A 24,556-nucleotide genomic window follows, 5' to 3' on the forward strand; every position below is an offset into this window, starting at 1 on the left:
GATATGTCTTTGCGGGAAATGATACAAAATAAGTGGAGAGAAACTTGATGAGTGGTCAAGAAACATTAAAAGGCTAATTAAGCAGCTATCAGCTTTCTGATAACTTTGCAGGAAAAAAGGTTATTCAAAATATGTTTCACTTCGAAACTTTGAAAAAAAGTATGGCACATTCAAATAAGTTATACAGTATCCATAACTTCCTTGGCAACTCTCTTCAACTCCGGCTCAGTGACTTTCAGACCTGAGTGAGTGAGATGAAGCGTGTTGTCTACATAAGAAAGCATTTGATCTCTATCGAACATGAGGTATTTGTTGTCTTCCACGAACAAATGGGTCACGTCAAAGAACTGAAATTAGAAATTATTCTCTGAAGATTTCCTGATGAAACTACCTGACATTTGGAGCATTTAATCATTTTGAATCTTTTCTTTACATTTATCATCATCTTATCCGCTTCTCTTCGATTCATATGCAACGATTCTATATCATCCGGCCGATGCTGAACATTTTGCAGAAATATATTCAAGAAATTCCATTTGTAATATGGATGGGGTTTCAGAATGTAAATTTTCTTTACGAATTTCTCGTAAAATTTTATATTATCATTCATCTGTTGGATATAATCATCATTTTCTCGAATTGGATCTCTAATTGATGGGTAATATCTGAAAATCATTCTTCGCTGATTAAAAAGACAGAATCTAACCGTGCAAATATAAAAAGAACATCCGGTTTGTATCGAGCAACTTGTCTTCTAGTGATTTCCAGACTTAACCGTGAAGTCACAGTGTCTGCATAGATACCAAAACCTTCTATGAGAGAACTATACCGGAAAGTTGAGTAATTTAAGCCAAATTGCTCTCGAAGAGGATTCCTGAAGCTTAGCGCATAACTGTTACCTATCAACATAATGGAGAGACTTCCATTGCCGTTCTGCAACATTATAAAAGTTTAAATGTCAATAGAGAATGACAAACCACGCAAGAACCATAGCCAAAAACCTTGTATTTTTCTATATTCTCTCCAATAGGCTCCTCAACACATTCATCTCGTTTCTCCTCTGTCAGCCATGACGCTGGAATCTGTGCTTTGTTAGAAATCATTATATTCTGGACATCTTCAGTGTATGTCATGTTCCAGAAAGTGCTATCCCTCCTTACACTCGATTGCAAAACTACGTTTCCCATTATCAGGACAAACAGGAAAGGTACTAGAGTCTTCCAGTCCATTTTCAAGTATTTCTGTTCAAATATGTGGTGGAGAATGATGGAGGAGAGGAAGGTGGTCACTGAAATTTGTTATAGAGTGGGAAATCACAACTACTGTAACTCACCAGTAAGGAATATATAAGTTTGTGGTGAGTATGGTGCAAATATTACAATCATGGGCCAGTGTACAAGGTATAGTACATAAGAGATATCCCCGATGTATCCCAGTGTATTAGAAGACAACATCTACATGAATTGAATTTAATTTTTAACTAAGATCGTTGTAACCTACCGTATTATTCTGAGATTCACAAATAATTACAGCCGCAGTCGCCATGGTAACGATAGGACGGAGATACAGTACATTGAGCTCACTTGGCAAGAAGCAGATGGCCAAGATTGTTAGAGATACAGTCAGTAAGTCATCTTTGATGAATGGTAATTTGTAAATTGACTCTGTTGCTTCTTTTTTGTTTTCCGGATTATCACGTATACTTTTTTCAATTCTAGACCAAAACAACGCAACGAATCCTGCTGAAAACTGCCAGAGTCGGAGGAACATGAAGTTGAAGGCGAATTTTGGGAGAATCATAGCAAACGCGATGAAGCCGAATATTGTTATGAGGCAGGAGGCTATGAGCTAAAAATTTGATGATAAATATCTCAAATCTCTAACTACGAACTCGAATAAATTATCTTCTCAAATACTCTCTAATAGAGTTCTCCGTTGTTGGAATTCTTTATCAGAATTGGTGTTTCCGGTTAAACCGAGCACAGCTGTCTTTAAGAGCAGAATATTTAAATATGATCTCAATCATTTCCTGTCATTAAACCCAACAAATTATTAACTTTACTTTACCTCCTATGGATAGTGGAGCTAATCTCGAGGTAGCAGAAAGTGCAGAAAACTATTTTTTCTTTAATAAAAAGTAGTTTTTTCCTTTTTTTTTTGCTACCGCTAGAATAGGCCCATTATCATTATGTATGTATTCTTTCTCTATTTACTAACCATCTCTTACATGTAAATCCAAAAACCATTCCATTTTCTCATGTCAGTGGTTTCCGCCCTTTGAAGAAATAAATAAATTTCAATATAGGTGTTGAAGAACTGAAGACTTACTTTCAGATAGTCTTGCTTCAGAAGTTGGAGACCAAAGAAAATGAATGGTACGAGAAGGTAGAATTGCATCTCAACGGATAAGGACCAGAGATGGAGAAACGCGTGGACGGATGTAGCAGTAGCTTGGACCTGGAACATAAATTGTTTTCACTCTACTGAACTGCCATCCTCTTATAGACCAGCTCCCTTTTAGCAGACAGGCACAGCTACCAAGGCTATGAAAACTCAGTTATACGTGAATCTATTGAAAATTGAAAGCATGTCGGTATACTGTATGGTATACGGTAACACGATAAGTAACACTACCTCATTAAAGTAATCCTCCAGATCATGAATCACGAGTTGATTGGTTACCAGAAACAATGAAGCCAATGAGTATCTATTATTGTTATCCCATAAATAGTCTCCTAGGTATAAATGAACCATTACTACAATAATGAACACAACAAAGTAATACAAGGGAAGAATTCTTCGGAATCTGAAAGTTTTGAAGTATATATTATTCAGAAGTTTTCAACAAACCTTCGGTAATAAAACTGTGCGAAGTCATTCAAAGTTTTCAATTCGTTTTTGGTTAGGTTTTTAGCCATCAGATATCCAGAAATCACAAAAAATCTGAAAACTAACTAATTAAATCAGCTAATTAACTGGCATCACTGACATATCAACTCCTAGGAATCCATTGACAAACAAAGTTGGGAACAGGTGGATCACAAAATCATTTAAACTGTGCAATCCCGTTCTTGTTAAGTTTTTAGCCATTAGGTATCCGGATATCACGAAGAAGCTGAAATTGTTCAATTAGGTCGTTTAATCAATTGGTATTACGCTTACATATCAACTCCTAGAAACCCATTTACAAAAGTCTTTGGAAACAAATGGAATACAGATACCAGTGTTATAGCAATACCACGCAAACATTGTATATCTAAACGCATTTTGAAAAAAAAAACTGGCAGCTGACCAAGACTGTCAAAGGTGTCTGTGAGGGAGAGAGATGAGAAATTCAATATTTTGCATGCGACCAATAAACTTGTACAACAATGGAGGGAAAGAGCGAGAATCATCCTACATACAAATCGTCTGTTGCATACTAAATTGTTCAAGAAATCAAAGAAAAACGGGTGGAAGTGGATTTCTGAATGGTAGCATTCCGAACAGGTAATTTTTTGACCAACGGTTTGTTTGATGCGGCAATGGAACTTGGAATATTGTGGTGATTTTTTCATAGCAACAAGGATGTTACAAATCAAAAAAAATATCAAACATAACATTTCAAAACATATTTAACCTTATTTAAGAACGGTGAAATATGTTTTTTCCAATATTTTCCTCTAATTTTTTACATTTCTCCCCCCCCCCTTTTTTTTACAGCTCGTGAATATGAAAAACTGTATTAAAATACACTTTTACATGACCTAAAAAATTACCTGTTCGGAATGCTACCATTCAGAAATCCACTTCCACCCGTTTTTCTTTGATTTCTTGAACAATTTAGTATGCAACAGACGATTTGTATGTAGGATGATTCTCGCTCTTTCCCTCCATTGTTGTACAAGTTTATTGGTCGCATGCAAAATATTGAATTTCTCATCTCTCTCCCTCACAGACACCTTTGACAGTCTTGGTCAGCTGCCAGTTTTTTTTTTCAAAATGCGTTTAGATATACAATGTTTGCGTGGTATTGCTATAACACTGGTATCTGTATTCCATTTGTTTCCAAAGACTTTTGTAAATGGGTTTCTAGGAGTTGATATGTAAGCGTAATACCAATTGATTAAACGACCTAATTGAACAATTTCAGCTTCTTCGTGATATCCGGATACCTAATGGCTAAAAACTTAACAAGAACGGGATTGCACAGTTTAAATGATTTTGTGATCTTTTATTACAGAAGGTTTGTTTAGAGAACCTAATAAAATTTAATTATTTTTTTCAGATTTCGAAGGATTCTCCCTTTATACTATTTCATTGTATTTTTGACTGTTATCATGGTCCATTTATATTTGGGAGATTATTTATGGGAGAATAATAATCGATACTCATTGGCCTCATTGTTCCTGTGTACTAATCAACTGGTTATTCACGATCAAGGAGATTATTTTAATGAAGTAATTTTGGGTATTGTAAACACCAAAAACTTGATTATACGGCATGCCATTTCTGAAAATAGTGAAAGTTGAATTTCAAAAAAGTTTCCAGATGAGGCAAAATGGTCATAGTGAGACTAAACACAACCAGTCTTTAATAACTGGAGTGCCTTTGTCATAATACAATTTTATGGTATTTCAGTTCCGCGCTTCATCTACATCCATAAATGCCTTCCTCCACCTATGGTCCTTATCCGTTGAGATGCAATTCTACCTCTTGGTTCCATTCATTTTCTTCGGACTCCAACATTTGAAACACGACTATCTAAAAGTACCAACAATTCTCAATCTATTTGAATTATTTTTCATTGAAATTTCAGCTCATTGCAGTCTCTTCAATAACTCTGATTGGATTCATTGCGTTTGCTGTGATCAATGAAAAATTCGCCTTTAACTTCATGTTTCTCAGACTCTGGCAGTTTTCAGCAGGGTTTATTGTTCTGTTCTGGACTAAACTTGGGTCAGATACTCTACCGAAAAAAGAGGAAAAACCTTCTTATGAACCGATTTTCAAAAGCATGCTTACAAAAGACGACGGGTTGATAATTTCCTTATCCATTTTTGCTCTCTGTCTATTGCCCCACCAGTTCACAGTATTGGCGCTCCGTCCTGCTGTTACCCTGGCCACAGTTTATATAATTAATTGTGAATCTCATGACAATCTGGTATATTCTGAAAAAATGTATCTCATTGAAATGTTGCAAATTTTCAGATTCTATCATCTAAACTTCTTGGATACATTGGAAATATTTCCTATGTTGTGTATCTTGTGCACTGGCCAGTAATAGCTATATTCCCTCCGCTCTCCACTCAAAACTATATATTTTTGATAAGTAAGTTCGCCACTGATATTTATGTATGTCAAAATTCATAAGAATTACAGTATCCATATTTGTCTCCTCTATCACAATCCATCACATCTTTGAGCAGAAATATCTGAAACTCGATTGGAAGGCACTGGTTCCATTTGTTTTCATATTAGTTCTTGGTAACGTTTTCCTCCAAAACAGTATCCGGGAGCATAGTTTCTGGAATGCAACATACCCCACAGATGTTCAAAGAATTGTGTCAATGAACAAAGCTCAACTCCCTAACTTTTGGGCATTGGACCCACAAATGAAGGATTGTACCGAAGAGGTTCTAGAAGACTCGATAGAACCATCTAGAAATTATGGCTATGGACATTGTCAGGTGAGGTCTATAGCACGTCGAATCTGTTTCAGCATTTTCTGTTTCAGCAAGGACATGGAAACTTTTCAATCATGATGCTCGGAAATAGTTTTGTCTTGAATTTTATGAATCCAATCCGTGCTCATTTCCACCAAAACTACTCTGACTTCCGATACATGTCGTTCTCCGGTGGATACGCAATTACATCAGACTCCGGTGAATCACGAAGCTCTATGGTAGTTTTTAAAAAACATGTTGAACAATTCAAGCCGGATGTTTTGTTTATCATTGTGAAGTGAGTTATTTTTGCGTCTAAAATAAATAAATAAGTAATTTTTTTTCAGACATTCCTATAACGTCCTGTTTCCAATTCTGGAAAACGATCAGATCGTTCAAGAAATGGAAGAAAATATCAAAATCTATGAGAAATTTGTAAAGAAACTTTATATTATAGAGAAGTATGGGCTACATTTAATACACACAAGGAAAGGGGAGGGTTAGGAGATACAGGAACACACCGTGAGAGACACCGTGTTTCATACGTGAAACATATGTTTTCAAGGGTTATGTGGTTGAGTTTATTGATTATATAAGTGTTTTAACTAATTAGTTTCGTTAATTAGTGGTTTTCCATATTTTATTTATTGAAATTAATTAAATTTTTTCTGTTTTTATTTTATTTTATTTTATTCTAAGACATTTATATAGTTTATAATTTCCGTGTACTTGTTTATTTAACTAATTAAATTTGTTTTTGTTTTTGATTCATTTTAATTAGTTAATTGATTTTTGTTTTTATTCATTTTAATTAGTTAATTGATTTTTGTTTTGATTCATTTTAATTAGTTAATTGATTTTTGTTTTGATTCATTTTAATTAGTTAATTGATTTTTGTTTTGATTCATTTTAATCAGTTAATTGATTTTTGTTTTGATTCAATAAGTACCAGATACTATTTATTACACGTATATTATAAGTTATATTACATATGCTATAGTTTATCACAGATCCATTATTTTTGACTATGTGAACTTATTAATACCGAATGTATTTTTGGAAACTATCACTAACCATAAGAGAAAAAGGGGCGGAGCCTGAGACTGACTATAAATACCCGAACGAATTAGAATATTATTTCATAATGTTTCCTTTTCTTTACTATGAGTGACGTTTTTTTTTTCTGTCTTGGAAAACTCTTTGAGTTTTCATATGTTGTCTTGCCGTAAATCATCTCTGAATACTGAATCCAGTCAAAATTCATGTGTTTTTTTACAACAGGAAAACCAACGCAATGTCATCAACATCAGGGAATGATCGAGAGATTTCTCCAACCAGGGATCAAGAAACTTCTGAGACAGTTGCGTACATCAAATCAATTAGTGCTAATATTTTATCTCAAGAGGTGAACTACAAGTAACTTAACAACTCTTACGTTTCTTATTTTTCAGGAACTCAACAAGAAAGCAGTGACCATTTTGAGAAAAACAACAGAAGAAGCACGAGGAGCCTTCCAAGGATCAGTAGTCACAGTCAAACTGTTTGTCGAACTCTCACGAGTAATAACTGTTCATCCGTTGGGCCCTGAAGCATTTGGAGAATGTGTTCATCAACTTATCAACACTCATAATCCATTTGATAACTCGAATCGTACACATGTATCAGTTGCTTTTGAATCCACTCATTCTGCTGTACCACTCGCTAGTTTCTTCAAAAGTCTAAACGAAATAACACCTGAAACAGTTGTGGACTGTGTGGCTGAAAGTGATCAATGTCTCGAACTGGACATTCCAAGAGTGTCAATCATTGTCACATACATTCGTTCACCTTTTTGATTCATTTATACTGTGTTGCTGTTTGACAAATAAACATTTTATTGAAAGTATTCTTTGTTAGTATTTGAAAAAACACAACAATGTAGAACGTATAATAGTTTCTCTCAGAACAAACCAAAATTGTTATAATTACTACAAACAACTTTGTTAAAGTATAGAATGAAATTAAAATTATCAATCTAATACTAACGTGACAGCTCTGAATATAATTATTTTAAAATAATCTTGAGCATAAGGAATCCTATTACAGTGAAACAATAACTATTGAATACATGTTTACGAACAAATAGTGAACATTTTCATTGATTATATTCTCTAATTGAGTTATATTTTAAGTGCAGTTAATAGACGTACAATTAATTTATATAAAGAAAACAATACAGCTTGAACTATTAATTTTCGATCTACCAGTAGAAATAAATTTAGCTAACAAGGAATATTTGTTTCTGTATCATTTTTCATCTATCTCTGAGAAACGTTGCAAATAATTTCGCGTGAAAAAGAGCTTTTTGAAGTTGTGCTGTACATGTTTCCAAGTTTATTTGGAGTGTCACCTGATATTCACATTACTTCAAAACAGAAGAACCAGGAAGTAACAAGAAAAAAAAAATCAATATTTTATTCTGAGCAAGGACAATGATAAAAAGTAACCAGAGCTATGTACAGACATCCCTTGAACATTCAACGTATTTTTATTCTGAGCAATAGGAAATTATTGTGAAACTAGAGTGTAGTTTTGTGAACTGAGACTTCATCGTCGTCGACCAGAACAATTAAAGATCAAAAGATCAAAGATCAAAAGATCAAAGATCAAAAGATCAAAGATCAAAAGATCAAAGATCAAACATTAATAAATAATTATGCAATCTCGGAAGTATAGAAAACATAATCAAATTAATTACTTTAATGATTATAGTGAAAAATCGACAAAACAAGCTTTTTTAGACAAAACACGGTAAAAGCACCAAAAAATGGTATATTGTGATGATTTGTGCAATTTTTGACATGTTCGGAGGGTAGAGGTCACTATATAAGACACTGAAAGTCTGGTTTCCGTTATTCATTCACACTCTATCAGAGTGTGACGGTGAGCTCTCTTCCGCTCTCTAATTATTTTGTTATTTTACTTTCTATTTACTTTGCTTGGAAATGCATAATTCATCGACAACAGAAGGATTCATCTTCGAGGTAGCTGTTAATACATTAATATTTTCATAAAATTGTAAGTGTTTAGGAACAAGTGGGAGGTGCCAGAGTTCGCTTGATAAGTAAAAATGTTAAGAAAGCAGAAGGACGTTTTCGTGGAATTGTGGAACTAGTGACACTCTCCATCGAGTTACCTACAACTATGACATCGCATCCCCAGGCAGCCGAACTATTTTCGGAAACATTGGTGGAATTAGCAAAAAGACACGACCCATTCAAAACTACGAATACAATGGTTGGAATAGGAATAGATTCAGAAGAAAACCCGACATCAATCATCGGCATACCACTTCGCGAGATCAGAAAAGTAACGACTGAGGAAATTGTTACAAATCTAAGCAGAATATCTCAATCAAATAAGTCTCCACTTGAATTGGATATTCCAAAGCTGGTTGTAACATTCACATACGTCAATCCTCAGACGGGAACCGGAAAAAGAAAGTTTGACACGGGCTCAATACTGGAACTAACTGCTTTCGAAAAACGCCAAAAACTTGAAGAGTTGGACAAGGAACTTTTTAACGATTCGGAAATGAACAAGACAAAACAAACAAGGTCGAATATTATGCCAAACGAAGGTAAAGTTGCAAATAATCATACATTTTAATTAAATAAATATTACAGTTCTCGACGATTGTCTCCCACATGCTCTCTATCAAGCTCAAATGTATTATGAGTGGAAACACTGCCAATCATTAGAGAATTTGAGGAGATACCGTGATTCGATCCGAAAAACGTATAAACGCCCAGGAATCTGTACTCATGTTTATGAGACAGTTCAGAAAATGAAAGAAGTAAGCTAACAAAAACATAGAATTCTTTTAAGCAATTTATTTTCCAGAGAGCAGGAATGACGAAATGCAGCAACTTTGATCGCCTGGACATAGAACAATTCCAAAAGACAGTGTTTGCAGGACAATACCAAATCACGTGCTTTGTCAAAACCTCCAAAGTACCTTACTATGTTGGCCCATATCTCGGACCAGGAAAACAACTCGTTTTATATCTAAGTGATGGTCATTATAGTGGAGTGAGAAGTGTTTGTGCATTACTGAAGACAAGGTTTTACTGTTTTCTATGCAATACAAGGTACACAAATGCATCATCTCACTACAGTTGCCCACTGATTCATCGTTTGTGCGGTAAATCAAACTGTCCAAAAACAAAGAAAGGAGAAGAAATTAGATGTGAATCATGCACGGTACTTTTCCATTCCCAAGAATGCTATGATAACCACAGGAAAAAAGGTAATGTGAAATGAGAATATCCAACATGTGTATTGTATTCTTACAGGACCAAATGGAGGAAAAAGTCGTTGTGATTATACGAAAGCTTGTAAGAAGTGTAACGGTATATACTATACGAATAAAAATAAAGATGCCCACAAATGTGGCGAGAAGTGGTGTTATCGATGTAACTGTAAGAGAACCAAAAAACATGATTGTTTTATGCCGAAGTCAATCAAGAATGAGAAGAAACTAACTAGACAACGAGTGTACTTTGACATAGAGGTAGTGTATATTTGTATTAATGTTTTAACTGTTTCAAAATTTCAGAGTAGAGCAGATGAAAAGACAGGACAACAACACCCAGTTCTATTTGTTGCTTTGCGGTGCTGTCCAAATTGTTCAACAGTAATTCCAAAGGATGTCAGCATAACTAAAAAAGAAATATGCGAAAAATGTGCTCCTGATGGTCGTTTGAAGATAATAGAATGCATTTCACAACGTAATAGAGATGTAAATGTAGCTCAAGAACTAACGAAATGGCTTTTTGCGGATCATCACAGAGGTAGAGTGGTAGTAGCCCACAATGCATCGGGGTGAGTTTAAATTAAATGTTTTTCATCCTTATATGGGTTTTTTAGATATGACGCACAATTCATACTCGAACAGATGATTTCAAGCAACAAAGCAACACCGAAACTGATTCTGGAAGGAACAAAATTAATTTTCATGGAACATAATGGTGTACGACTGTTGGACTCTATGAAGTTTTTAACGATGAGTCTCGCAGCTATGGGAAAAGCTTTTGAAATTGACTCAGTCAAAGAGTAAGAAAACGTTAATTTTCAATTTGTACATTCGTAATTTTCAGAGATTTCCCGGTTCTTTTTATCAAACCAGATCATTACGATTATGATGCCGACATTCCAGATGAAAAGTGGTATGATCTGAACAACAAAACATCCTCTGTCAAGAAGCAAATACTAAGTTTTTTGGAAAGTCAGAAAAATGTTCCTCAGAAGTTCAATTTCTATAACGAAATTGTGAAGTATTGTTACAATGATGTCTATATTTTATCGAAGGCAATGAACATTTTCGAAACAGAATTTGAACAAATGACCAACGTGTGTCTGTTAGAGGTAAAAAACAGCTAGTAATATGCCTTATACGGTATTTATTCATTACAGGAATCTACTACAGCTGCGTCAGCGGCGGCAGTGGTGTTTAGAAGAAATCATCTTGACCCAACAAAACCCATAGTCCTTGATGAAAAACCATCTGTTTCGAAAACCAGCTCGGTTGTCAGTCAGAAATATCTCGCATGGTTCAGTCAAAAAGAAGGAGTACAAGTTAACATGTCGACAACTTATGGGGAAGAAAAGGTTGAAATAAATTCTAAGAATAACTAAAAACTAATAATTTACAGATTGGTAAATATAGAGTAGACGGTTTTGTACCACCGTGTGAAAAATATCCAAAAGGTTTGGTAATCGAATTTCAAGTAAGTTGCCACTTATACTATAGTATTCCATTACATCAGTTGCAGGGATGTTATTGGCATGCTCATGATTGTACGTACGCTGAAGAATCTGTGATATCTGGTGAAAGTGCAAGAGATATCAGAGCAAGAGACGAGGCAAGATTTGAAGACTTAAAACAAATACACCCAGTAAAGATAGTATGGGAATGTGAAGTAAATCAAGAACTTCTCAAAGATAGTGAAATGGCAAAGTTTTTTGAAGAGTATGAGCCTGTGGTATGTACATAGAAGAGAAAAAATAATTTAAACTATACCATTTAAGGGAATACTTCATTGTGAAAAGTCACTTGTGGGTGGAAGAACAGAAGTGTATCGCTTGCATGCTAACAATGTCCGTCAGTTTCTTCGTTACTTGGATGTAGTGAGGTAGGATATTTTAAAACAATCAATATTTTTACAGAAAAATACTTTTTCCAGTCTTTACCCCACTGTAATGAAGCACGAAGCATTCCCAATTGGATCACCGGAAAACGTTCAAAGAAAAGACATGAAAAGTGTGATGACGAAACCAGATGATATACCATTTCGAGGATTCTTGAGTTGTAGAGTATTGCCTCCAAAGAATTTGAAACTTCCAATACTCCCAATGAAACTATCTGGAAAACTACTTTTTTGTCTTTGCAAGAGTAAGAACTACATTTAATTTTCAATTCAAAGTAGTTATATTTTCAGAATGTGCTGTTGAAATGTGTAATCAGGAATGCAAACACAGTGACGAAGAGAGGTCCTTCAATGGTACCTTTACAACCATTGAACTCCAAAAAGCTCTAAGCTTGGGTTATATCATAACCAACATTTATCACGTGAGTTCCAAAAATAGTTATTTAAATTCCAAACATTTCATACTTTGTAGGGTTTGAAGTATAGTCATTGGGTACAAAACGATGAAAAAGGTGAAGGTGGACTCTTCACGTCTTATATAAATCAGATGATGGAAGAAAAAATTGTAAGTTTTCATACAACATTCAACATTTTTTAGATAGAAAAAGATTATTTCAGTATAGTTCCGGCTGGCCTTCAAATGTCAAGACCGATGAAGAGAAGGATGCGTTCTGTAAAGCTTATTTGGAAAAGGAACACATCCACCTGACTGACCGAAGACGCTTCAAGAAAAACCCAGGAAAACGTGCCGTAGCTAAACTGATGCTCAATTCATTGGTAATAATTTTGTCTTATTATCTTTTCTAATTGTATAATTTTGCAGTGGGGTAAATTTGCACAGAACGTCGATCGAGAAACTACAACAATCATCACTGATCCGTGCGAGTTTTGGAACCTGGTGTATGACACCAGTGTAGTTATTTCCATAGTCCGATGTGTAAATGATGTTCTTGTTGTTAAACATCGAAAACAACAGGAAACACTCCAAAGTTTGAAGACAAGTGCAATGCAACTTGCATCCTACACAACATCGTACGCCCGTCTTCGACTTTACCGATTTATGGAAATGGTTGGTGGAGAAAATATAATCTACACAGGTTTGTTATTGCGAAATACCTCAAAAATATATTTTGTATTTTCACAGACACCGATTCCATCATTTACGCAGTACCGGAAGGCACAAAAGATCCGTTGGAAATGGAAGTTGGACCTTATCTCGGACAGCTTACTGACGAACTAAGTGGCGAGATGACGGAGTTTGTCAGTCTAGGACCAAAGACTTATTGCTACAGAGACCTAATGAAAAACAATGAAGAGAAGATTGTCAGAAAGGCCAAAGGAATTACGATGAGCTCACAGGTAGAGAAGTATGTAAACTTTGAAATGATGAGAGCGATGGTCGACGAAGCCATCAATAACACCGGAGAGCGAACGGAACATCTTCTACCTCAACACACTATTCGTAGAGATAATTCTCACAAAATGTATAGTAAAAACACTGAAAAGGTATTTAAGTATACATTTAACAAGAGAAGACTCTTAGGCAATGGGACTACATTACCATTTGGTTACTGTCAACTTTGAATTTGTTTATTTTTTGTTTGGTTTTATAAAAAGGCACCAGGAAAAAACACTTGTTTCTACCATCAAAACTTTTTTTGTTGTATTTGATTATTTATCCAGGTTTAAACTACATTACTGTTTGATCCAAGAATTCCATTGATTATTTTTTAGTTTAATTTTTATAATTTCTCACATTTTCTCTATATATAGATGTATAGTTAAAAAAATTTTCTGTTTGTTAATAAAGTTAATTTCATCCAACCTGTTTAAAAATAAAAATGGAAAACTGATACGAATAGAAATATTCCGATAAAAGGTTATTCGGAAACGGTTAGGTTTCACATGGTGTGCAAGAATCAAATCTCATATACGGTAAACGTTACTTGTTCAAAAAGAAACTCATTTGACGGCTGATAGTGTAGTGAAGAAAGATATCTATTTAACTTTTTAAAACATACATCACCTAATTCCACTTCTCTTTGTTTTCTTTTTTATAAAAAATTCATCAAGTCCAAATACTTTTTTCGTTTAATACCTATCATATGAGAATATGTTTTTTATATTTCGGCAATGTTCAATTATTAAAGTCTCCTTCAAACCTGTAATATTTTTTCTAATCAAATTTTTAAAGAAATAACTAGTATAGTTTCCCTCAATAAGAATAGAGTGTTTGTATTATGTGCCTTCACAAATTGTGACACACTTTTTCCCTCTTTCCCACCAATGTGAGTCATGTTTGGTTAGTTCACCAAGGCCTTATGTTTGTGAATCATGACGCAAATTGTGTGCACATTAATTTTAACATAAAATATAAAATGAGTGATAGAAATATAATTTAACTCCATATTCCAAAGTATAAATCTTCCAAGTCTACTGAAAAATAAACGAAAAATATTATTCTAATTCGAATACTATACGAACTTGGTAAAAATAAAAATAATATATTGTTTTTCTGGAATTTTTAATAAAAATTATCAGATATTTCATGGTTTTCAGGGCTTTTTCAAGTATTTTTTAACTATCTAGATGATCATTTCAATCAAAAATGTTAAAGTGTAGAAAGAAATGAAAGAAATATGCATTAAAATATCGGAAATGAGCAGAAATTCGAAAAGTAAACTTCTGAAATATCCTAACTAATACAAATTTTGTACGGTTTTCAAACAAAAACAAAATATTATTAGTAATTTAAATCAATTTTACGAATTATACTGAAAAGTAATGAAAAAATAGGCTTAGATTGATTGTTTTTCTGGGATTTTTATTAAGAGGTATCAGATATTTTCGTGTTTTCCGTGCTTTTTTTCAAATAATTTTAAATGTCTAGATGAATTTTCAAATGAAAAATGTAAAAATGGTGATATAAATTTTAGAGAAAAGTGATGAATTACCGGAAATATTAAGTAATTTTAAAGTGAACTTCTAAAATAAACAAGCACTAGTGCAAATTTTGTGCAGTTTTTAAACAAAACAAAAAATATTCACCAATTTTAGTACGATTTTACGAAATACACTAGAAAAATTATGAAATAAATAGGTTTAAGTTGATATTTTTCCGTAATATCACAATATTAATTAGTTTAAAATTAAATTTCTATGCGAAACAACACTTGAGTCTCATAATTTAGTACAATTTTTATGAATTATACTAGAAAAATTATGAAGAAATAGGTTTAAGTTGATATTTTTACGTGATATCATAGTACTAATTAGTTTAAAAATTTAATTTCCATGCGAAATATCACTTGAGAATCCGTATACCAACCAACGAGAGAAGTATGGGGGTACACCCTCTCACCTCTCGGAAAATAAGCTTTCCTCTTTTTATAACATTGTCTCTAATTATGTTTTCTTTTTAGATGAACACTAGACTAATTGATTTTAATGACTCATACTTTCTCAACCTCTATCCTTTAATATGTTTTTGAGCCTCTGGAACTGTTGACTCCGACGATATCACTAAGTGTGTCGACATGAAAGAGAGGGGCCTTACATTCTATCAGTTTTGAAATCATTGCCCCTCTCTCTATTTGCTCTGACCGACCGAGACGGGTGAATATATAAACCACATGAAGACGGTCGGTCTGACTTACACACTTAGTGTTAGCGGTTAGGGTCTGAGTCAACAGTCGGATAGTTGAGGGTTCAAAACCCATAGAGGCTCTCAAAAAAACATATTAAAGGATAGAGGTTGGGAAAGTATGACTCATCAAAATCAATTAGGCAAGTGATCGTCTCAAAAGAAAACATAATTAGAGACAATGTTAGAGAAAGAGGGTGCAGACAGGCGAGAGAGTGAGAGAGCGCAGAGATGCTCTCTCACACGACGAGAGAGTGAGAGGGCGCAGCATGCGAAATTAAAATGGTCCTAGGTGTACCCCCATACTTCTCTCGTTGGTTGGTATACGGATTCTCAAGTGATATTTCGCATGGAAATTAAATTTTTAAACTAATTAGTACTATGATATCACGTAAAAATATCAACTTAAACCTATTTCTTCATAATTTTTCTAGTATAATTCATAAAAATTGTACTAAATTATGAGACTCAAGTGTTGTTTCGCATAGAAATTTAATTTTAAACTAATTAATATTGTGATATTACGGAAAAATATCAACTTAAACCTATTTATTTCATAATTTTTCTAGTGTATTTCGTAAAATCGTACTAAAATTGGTGAATATTTTTTGTTTTGTTTAAAAACTGCACAAAATTTGCACTAGTGCTTGTTTATTTTAGAAGTTCACTTTAAAATTACTTAATATTTCCGGTAATTCATCACTTTTCTCTAAAATTTATATCACCATTTTTACATTTTTCATTTGAAAATTCATCTAGACATTTAAAATTATTTGAAAAAAAGCACGGAAAACACGAAAATATCTGATACCTCTTAATAAAAATCCCAGAAAAACAATCAATCTAAGCCTATTTTTTCATTACTTTTCAGTATAATTCGTAAAATTGATTTAAATTACTAATAATATTTTGTTTTTGTTTGAAAACCGTACAAAATTTGTATTAGTTAGGATATTTCAGAAGTTTACTTTTCGAATTTCTGCTCATTTCCGATATTTTAATGCATATTTCTTTCATTTCTTTCTACACTTTAACATTTTTGATTGAAATGATCATCTAGATAGTTAAAAAATACTTGAAAAAGCCCTGAAAACCATGAAATATCTGATAATTTTTATTAAAAATTCCAGAAAAACAATATATTATTTTTATTTTTACCAAGTTCGTATAGTATTCGAATTAGAATAATATTTTTCGTTTATTTTTCAGTAGACTTGGAAGATTTATACTTTGGAATATGGAGTTAAATTATATTTCTATCACTCATTTTATATTTTATGTTAAAATTAATGTGCACACAATTTGCGTCATGATTCACAAACATAAGGCCTTGGTGAACTAACCAAACATGACTCACATTGGTGGGAAAGAGGGAAAAAGTGTGTCACAATTTGTGAAGGCACATAATACAAACACTCTATTCTTATTGAGGGAAACTATACTAGTTATTTCTTTAAAAATTTGATTAGAAAAAATATTACAGGTTTGAAGGAGACTTTAATAATTGAACATTGCCGAAATATAAAAAACATATTCTCATATGATAGGTATTAAACGAAAAAAGTATTTGGACTTGATGAATTTTTTATAAAAAAGAAAACAAAGAGAAGTGGAATTAGGTGATGTATGTTTTAAAAAGTTAAATAGATATCTTTCTTCACTACACTATCAGCCGTCAAATGAGTTTCTTTTTGAACAAGTAACGTTTACCGTATATGAGATTTGATTCTTGCACACCATGTGAAACCTAACCGTTTCCGAATAACCTTTTATCGGAATATTTCTATTCGTATCAGTTTTCCATTTTTATTTTTAAACAGGTTGGATGAAATTAACTTTATTAACAAACAGAAAATTTTTTTAACTATACATCTATATACAGAGAAAATGTGAGAAATTATAAAAATTAAACTAAAAAATAATCAATGGAATTCTTGGATCAAACAGTAATGTAGTTTAAACCTGGATAAATAATCAAATACAACAAAAAAAGTTTTGATGGTAGAAACAAGTGTTTTTTCCTGGTGCCTTTTTATAAAACCAAACAAAAAATAAACAAATTCAAAGTTGACAGTAACCAAATGGTAATGTAGTCCCATTGCCTAAGAGTCTTCTCTTGTTAAATGTATACTTAAATACCTTTTCAGTGTTTTTACTATACATTTTGTGAGAATTATCTCTACGAATAGTGTGTTGAGGTAGAAGATGTTCCGTTCGCTCTCCGGTGTTATTGATGGCTTCGTCGACCATCGCTCTCATCATTTCAAAGTTTACATACTTCTCTACCTGTGAGCTCATCGTAATTCCTTTGGCCTTTCTGACAATCTTCTCTTCATTGTTTTTCATTAGGTCTCTGTAGCAATAAGTCTTTGGTCCTAGACTGACAAACTCCGTCATCTCGCCACTTAGTTCGTCAGTAAGCTGTCCGAGATAAGGTCCAACTTCCATTTCCAACGGATCTTTTGTGCCTTCCGGTACTGCGTAAATGATGGAATCGGTGTCTGTGAAAATACAAAATATATTTTTGAGGTATTTCGCAATAACAAACCTGTGTAGATTATATTTTCTCCACCAACCATTTCCATAAATCGGTAAAGTCGAAGACGGGCGTACGATGTTGTGTAGGATGCAAGTTGCATTGCACTTGTCTTCAAACTTTGGAGTGTTTCCTGTTGTTTTCGATGTTTAACAACAAGAACATCATTTACACATCGGACTATGGAAATAACTACACTGGTGTCATACACCAGGTTCCAAAACTCGCACGGATCAGTGATGATTGTTGTAGTTTCTCGATCGACGTTCTGTGCAAATTTACCCCACTGCAAAATTATACAATTAGAAAAGATAATAAGACAAAATTATTACCAATGAATTGAGCATCAGTTTAGCTACGGCACGTTTTCCTGGGTTTTTCTTGAAGCGTCTTCGGTCAGTCAGGTGGATGTGTTCCTTTTCCAAATAAGCTTTACAGAACGCATCCTTCTCTTCATCGGTCTTGACATTTGAAGGCCAGCCGGAACTATACTGAAATAATCTTTTTCTATCTAAAAAATGTTGAATGTTGTATGAAAACTTACAATTTTTTCTTCCATCATCTGATTTATATAAGACGTGAAGAGTCCACCTTCACCTTTTTCATCGTTTTGTACCCAATGACTATACTTCAAACCCTACAAAGTATGAAATGTTTGGAATTTAAATAACTATTTTTGGAACTCACGTGATAAATGTTGGTTATGATATAACCCAAGCTTAGAGCTTTTTGGAGTTCAATGGTTGTAAAGGTACCATTGAAGGACCTCTCTTCGTCACTGTGTTTGCATTCCTGATTACACATTTCAACAGCACATTCTGAAAATATAACTACTTTGAATTGAAAATTAAATGTAGTTCTTACTCTTGCAAAGACAAAAAAGTAGTTTTCCAGATAGTTTCATTGGGAGTATTGGAAGTTTCAAATTCTTTGGAGGCAATACTCTACAACTCAAGAATCCTCGAAATGGTATATCATCTGGTTTCGTCATCACACTTTTCATGTCTTTTCTTTGAACGTTTTCCGGTGATCCAATTGGGAATGCTTCGTGCTTCATTACAGTGGGGTAAAGACTGGAAAAAGTATTTTTCTGTAAAAATATTGATTGTTTTAAAATATCCTACCTCACTACATCCAAGTAACGAAGAAACTGACGGACATTGTTAGCATGCAAGCGATACACTTCTGTTCTTCCACCCACAAGTGACTTTTCACAATGAAGTATTCCCTTAAATGGTATAGTTTAAATTATTTTTTCTCTTCTATGTACATACCACAGGCTCATACTCTTCAAAAAACTTTGCCATTTCACTATCTTTGAGAAGTTCTTGATTTACTTCACATTCCCATACTATCTTTACTGGGTGTATTTGTTTTAAGTCTTCAAATCTTGCCTCGTCTCTTGCTCTGATATCTCTTGCACTTTCACCAGATATCACAGATTCTTCAGCGTACGTACAATCATGAGCATGCCAATAACATCCCTGCAACTGATGTAATGGAATACTATAGTATAAGTGGCAACTTACTTGAAATTCGATTACCAAACCTTTTGGATATTTTTCACACGGTGGTACAAAACCGTCTACTCTATATTTACCAATCTGTAAATTATTAGTTTTTAGTTATTCTTAGAATTTATTTCAACCTTTTCTTCCCCATAAGTTGTCGACATGTTAACTTGTACTCCTTCTTTTTGACTGAACCATGCGAGATATTTCTGACTGACAACCGAGCTGGTTTTCGAAACAGATGGTTTTTCATCAAGGACTATGGGTTTTGTTGGGTCAAGATGATTTCTTCTAAACACCACTGCCGCCGCTGACGCAGCTGTAGTAGATTCCTGTAATGAATAAATACCGTATAAGGCATATTACTAGCTGTTTTTTACCTCTAACAGACACACGTTGGTCATTTGTTCAAATTCTGTTTCGAAAATGTTCATTGCCTTCGATAAAATATAGACATCATTGTAACAATACTTCACAATTTCGTTATAGAAATTGAACTTCTGAGGAACATTTTTCTGACTTTCCAAAAAACTTAGTATTTGCTTCTTGACAGAGGATGTTTTGTTGTTCAGATCATACCACTTTTCATCTGGAATGTCGGCATCATAATCGTAATGATCTGGTTTGATAAAAAGAACCGGGAAATCTCTGAAAATTACGAATGTACAAATTGAAAATTAACGTTTTCTTACTCTTTGACTGAGTCAATTTCAAAAGCTTTTCCCATAGCTGCGAGACTCATCGTTAAAAACTTCATAGAGTCCAACAGTCGTACACCATTATGTTCCATGAAAATTAATTTTGTTCCTTCCAGAATCAGTTTCGGTGTTGCTTTGTTGCTTGAAATCATCTGTTCGAGTATGAATTGTGCGTCATATCTAAAAAACCCATATAAGGATGAAAAACATTTAATTTAAACTCACCCCGATGCATTGTGGGCTACTACCACTCTACCTCTGTGATGATCCGCAAAAAGCCATTTCGTTAGTTCTTGAGCTACATTTACATCTCTATTACGTTGTGAAATGCATTCTATTATCTTCAAACGACCATCAGGAGCACATTTTTCGCATATTTCTTTTTTAGTTATGCTGACATCCTTTGGAATTACTGTTGAACAATTTGGACAGCACCGCAAAGCAACAAATAGAACTGGGTGTTGTTGTCCTGTCTTTTCATCTGCTCTACTCTGAAATTTTGAAACAGTTAAAACATTAATACAAATATACACTACCTCTATGTCAAAGTACACTCGTTGTCTAGTTAGTTTCTTCTCATTCTTGATTGACTTCGGCATAAAACAATCATGTTTTTTGGTTCTCTTACAGTTACATCGATAACACCACTTCTCGCCACATTTGTGGGCATCTTTATTTTTATTCGTATAGTATATACCGTTACACTTCTTACAAGCTTTCGTATAATCACAACGACTTTTTCCTCCATTTGGTCCTGTAAGAATACAATACACATGTTGGATATTCTCATTTCACATTACCTTTTTTCCTGTGGTTATCATAGCATTCTTGGGAATGGAAAAGTACCGTGCATGATTCACATCTAATTTCTTCTCCTTTCTTTGTTTTTGGACAGTTTGATTTACCGCACAAACGATGAATCAGTGGGCAACTGTAGTGAGATGATGCATTTGTGTACCTTGTATTGCATAGAAAACAGTAAAACCTTGTCTTCAGTAATGCACAAACACTTCTCACTCCACTATAATGACCATCACTTAGATATAAAACGAGTTGTTTTCCTGGTCCGAGATATGGGCCAACATAGTAAGGTACTTTGGAGGTTTTGACAAAGCACGTGATTTGGTATTGTCCTGCAAACACTGTCTTTTGGAATTGTTCTATGTCCAGGCGATCAAAGTTGCTGCATTTCGTCATTCCTGCTCTCTGGAAAATAAATTGCTTAAAAGAATTCTATGTTTTTGTTAGCTTACTTCTTTCATTTTCTGAACTGTCTCATAAACATGAGTACAGATTCCTGGGCGTTTATACGTTTTTCGGATCGAATCACGGTATCTCCTCAAATTCTCTAATGATTGGCAGTGTTTCCACTCATAATACATTTGAGCTTGATAGAGAGCATGTGGGAGACAATCGTCGAGAACTGTAATATTTATTTAATTAAAATGTATGATTATTTGCAACTTTACCTTCGTTTGGCATAATATTCGACCTTGTTTGTTTTGTCTTGTTCATTTCCGAATCGTTAAAAAGTTCCTTGTCCAACTCTTCAAGTTTTTGGCGTTTTTCGAAAGCAGTTAGTTCCAGTATTGAGCCCGTGTCAAACTTTCTTTTTCCGGTTCCCGTCTGAGGATTGACGTATGTGAATGTTACAACCAGCTTTGGAATATCCAATTCAAGTGGAGACTTATTTGATTGAGATATTCTGCTTAGATTTGTAACAATTTCCTCAGTCGTTACTTTTCTGATCTCGCGAAGTGGTATGCCGATGATTGATGTCGGGTTTTCTTCTGAATCTATTCCTATTCCAACCATTGTATTCGTAGTTTTGAATGGGTCGTGTCTTTTTGCTAATTCCACCAATGTTTCCGAAAATAGTTCGGCTGCCTGGGGATGCGATGTCATAGTTGTAGGTAACTCGATGGAGAGTGTCACTAGTTCCACAATTCCACGAAAACGTCCTTCTGCTTTCTTAACATTTTTACTTATCAAGCGAACTCTGGCACCTCCCACTTGTTCCTAAACACTTACAATTTTATGAAAATATTAATGTATTAACAGCTACCTCGAAGATGAATCCTTCTGTTGTCGATGAATTATGCATTTCCAAGCAAAGTAAATAGAAAGTAAAATAACAAAATAATTAGAGAGCGGAAGAGAGCTCACCGTCACACTCTGATAGAGTGTGAATGAATAACGGAAACCAGACTTTCAGTGTCTTATATAGTGACCTCTACCCTCCGAACATGTCAAAAATTGCACAAATCATCACAATATACCATTTTTTGGTGCTTTTACCGTGTTTTGTCTAAAAAAGCTTGTTTTGTCGATTTTTCACTATAATCATTAAAGTAATTAATTTGATTATGTTTTCTATACTTCCGAGATTGCATAATTATTTATTAATGTTTGATCTTTGATCTTTTGATCTTTGATCTTTTGATCTTTGATCTTTTGATCTTTGATCTTTTGATCTTTAATTGTTCTGGTCGACGACGATGAAGTCTCAGTTCACAAAACTACACTCTAGTTTCACAATAATTTCCTATTGCTCAGAATAAAAATACGTTGAATGTTCAAGGGATGTCTGTACATAGCTCTGGTTACTTTTTATCATTGTCCTTGCTCAGAATAAAATATTGATTTTTTTTTTCTTGTTACTTCCTGGTTCTTCTGTTTTGAAGTAATGTGAATATCAGGTGACACTCCAAATAAACTTGGAAACATGTACAGCACAACTTCAAAAAGCTCTTTTTCACGCGAAATTATTTGCAACGTTTCTCAGAGATAGATGAAAAATGATACAGAAACAAATATTCCTTGTTAGCTAAATTTATTTCTACTGGTAGATCGAAAATTAATAGTTCAAGCTGTATTGTTTTCTTTATATAAATTAATTGTACGTCTATTAACTGCACTTAAAATATAACTCAATTAGAGAATATAATCAATGAAAATGTTCACTATTTGTTCGTAAACATGTATTCAATAGTTATTGTTTCACTGTAATAGGATTCCTTATGCTCAAGATTATTTTAAAATAATTATATTCAGAGCTGTCACGTTAGTATTAGATTGATAATTTTAATTTCATTCTATACTTTAACAAAGTTGTTTGTAGTAATTATAACAATTTTGGTTTGTTCTGAGAGAAACTATTATACGTTCTACATTGTTGTGTTTTTTCAAATACTAACAAAGAATACTTTCAATAAAATGTTTATTTGTCAAACAGCAACACAGTATAAATGAATCAAAAAGGTGAACGAATGTATGTGACAATGATTGACACTCTTGGAATGTCCAGTTCGAGACATTGATCACTTTCAGCCACACAGTCCACAACTGTTTCAGGTGTTATTTCGTTTAGACTTTTGAAGAAACTAGCGAGTGGTACAGCAGAATGAGTGGATTCAAAAGCAACTGATACATGTGTACGATTCGAGTTATCAAATGGATTATGAGTGTTGATAAGTTGATGAACACATTCTCCAAATGCTTCAGGGCCCAACGGATGAACAGTTATTACTCGTGAGAGTTCGACAAACAGTTTGACTGTGACTACTGATCCTTGGAAGGCTCCTCGTGCTTCTTCTGTTGTTTTTCTCAAAATGGTCACTGCTTTCTTGTTGAGTTCCTGAAAAATAAGAAACGTAAGAGTTGTTAAGTTACTTGTAGTTCACCTCTTGAGATAAAATATTAGCACTAATTGATTTGATGTACGCAACTGTCTCAGAAGTTTCTTGATCCCTGGTTGGAGAAATCTCTCGATCATTCCCTGATGTTGATGACATTGCGTTGGTTTTCCTGTTGTAAAAAAACACATGAATTTTGACTGGATTCAGTATTCAGAGATGATTTACGGCAAGACAACATATGAAAACTCAAAGAGTTTTCCAAGACAGAAAAAAAAAACGTCACTCATAGTAAAGAAAAGGAAACATTATGAAATAATATTCTAATTCGTTCGGGTATTTATAGTCAGTCTCAGGCTCCGCCCCTTTTTCTCTTATGGTTAGTGATAGTTTCCAAAAATACATTCGGTATTAATAAGTTCACATAGTCAAAAATAATGGATCTGTGATAAACTATAGCATATGTAATATAACTTATAATATACGTGTAATAAATAGTATCTGGTACTTATTGAATCAAAACAAAAATCAATTAACTGATTAAAATGAATCAAAACAAAAATCAATTAACTAATTAAAATGAATCAAAACAAAAATCAATTAACTAATTAAAATGAATCAAAACAAAAATCAATTAACTAATTAAAATGAATAAAAACAAAAATCAATTAACTAATTAAAATGAATCAAAAACAAAAAC

At 33.6% G+C, this 24,556-nt stretch overlaps 7 protein-coding genes across 7 annotated transcripts; 4 read left to right on the forward strand and 3 right to left on the reverse strand.

The window, feature by feature from the left end:
- Nucleotides 1-179: 179 nt before the first annotated feature.
- GCK72_017240 (uncharacterized protein) lies at nt 180-3,266 on the reverse strand (the record flags this gene model as incomplete). Its single annotated transcript, XM_053731969.1, has 10 exons — nt 180-347; nt 392-499; nt 1,002-1,288; nt 1,334-1,454; nt 1,501-1,848; nt 2,329-2,457; nt 2,635-2,806; nt 2,851-2,943; nt 2,990-3,115; nt 3,163-3,266. The coding sequence occupies 10 exons, from the start codon at nt 3,264-3,266 to the stop codon at nt 180-182; spliced, it is 1,656 nt and encodes a 551-aa protein (XP_053580882.1).
- Nucleotides 1,364-1,852, forward strand: GCK72_017241 (uncharacterized protein; the record flags this gene model as incomplete). Its single annotated transcript, XM_053731970.1, has 3 exons — nt 1,364-1,400; nt 1,533-1,625; nt 1,719-1,852. 3 exons carry the CDS (start codon nt 1,364-1,366, stop codon nt 1,850-1,852), a joined length of 264 nt encoding a protein of 87 aa, XP_053580883.1.
- A 1,730-nt stretch (nt 3,267-4,996) lies between the features above and the next one.
- Nucleotides 4,997-6,149, forward strand: GCK72_017242 (uncharacterized protein; the record flags this gene model as incomplete). Its single annotated transcript, XM_053731971.1, has 5 exons — nt 4,997-5,143; nt 5,191-5,311; nt 5,362-5,669; nt 5,717-5,943; nt 5,993-6,149. 5 exons carry the CDS (start codon nt 4,997-4,999, stop codon nt 6,147-6,149), a joined length of 960 nt encoding a protein of 319 aa, XP_053580884.1.
- Nucleotides 6,150-6,939: 790 nt separating this feature from the next.
- On the forward strand, nt 6,940-7,480 carry GCK72_017243 (uncharacterized protein; the record flags this gene model as incomplete). The annotated part of the gene is made up of 2 exons (XM_053731972.1): nt 6,940-7,050; nt 7,097-7,480. 2 exons carry the CDS (start codon nt 6,940-6,942, stop codon nt 7,478-7,480), a joined length of 495 nt encoding a protein of 164 aa, XP_053580885.1.
- Nucleotides 7,481-8,629: 1,149 nt separating this feature from the next.
- GCK72_017244 (uncharacterized protein) lies at nt 8,630-13,417 on the forward strand (the record flags this gene model as incomplete). Its single annotated transcript, XM_053731973.1, has 19 exons — nt 8,630-8,668; nt 8,715-9,264; nt 9,311-9,480; nt 9,528-9,748; nt 9,803-9,933; nt 9,980-10,197; nt 10,243-10,508; nt 10,554-10,739; nt 10,784-11,051; nt 11,100-11,294; nt 11,339-11,413; nt 11,459-11,668; nt 11,715-11,818; nt 11,870-12,078; nt 12,125-12,255; nt 12,306-12,398; nt 12,452-12,610; nt 12,657-12,930; nt 12,978-13,417. 19 exons carry the CDS (start codon nt 8,630-8,632, stop codon nt 13,415-13,417), a joined length of 3,939 nt encoding a protein of 1,312 aa, XP_053580886.1.
- A 4,120-nt stretch (nt 13,418-17,537) lies between these two features.
- GCK72_017245 (uncharacterized protein) lies at nt 17,538-22,325 on the reverse strand (the record flags this gene model as incomplete). Its single annotated transcript, XM_053731974.1, has 19 exons — nt 17,538-17,977; nt 18,025-18,298; nt 18,345-18,503; nt 18,557-18,649; nt 18,700-18,830; nt 18,877-19,085; nt 19,137-19,240; nt 19,287-19,496; nt 19,542-19,616; nt 19,661-19,855; nt 19,904-20,171; nt 20,216-20,401; nt 20,447-20,712; nt 20,758-20,975; nt 21,022-21,152; nt 21,207-21,427; nt 21,475-21,644; nt 21,691-22,240; nt 22,287-22,325. The coding sequence occupies 19 exons, from the start codon at nt 22,323-22,325 to the stop codon at nt 17,538-17,540; spliced, it is 3,939 nt and encodes a 1,312-aa protein (XP_053580887.1).
- Nucleotides 22,326-23,474: 1,149 nt separating this feature from the next.
- On the reverse strand, nt 23,475-24,015 carry GCK72_017246 (uncharacterized protein; the record flags this gene model as incomplete). Its single annotated transcript, XM_003093006.2, has 2 exons — nt 23,475-23,858; nt 23,905-24,015. 2 exons carry the CDS (start codon nt 24,013-24,015, stop codon nt 23,475-23,477), a joined length of 495 nt encoding a protein of 164 aa, XP_003093054.2.
- Nucleotides 24,016-24,556: the final 541 nt, after the last annotated feature.

The sequence above is a fragment of the Caenorhabditis remanei genome, chromosome V, assembly GCF_010183535.1.
Source record: "Caenorhabditis remanei strain PX506 chromosome V, whole genome shotgun sequence".
NCBI lineage: Eukaryota > Metazoa > Nematoda > Chromadorea > Rhabditida > Rhabditidae > Caenorhabditis > Caenorhabditis remanei.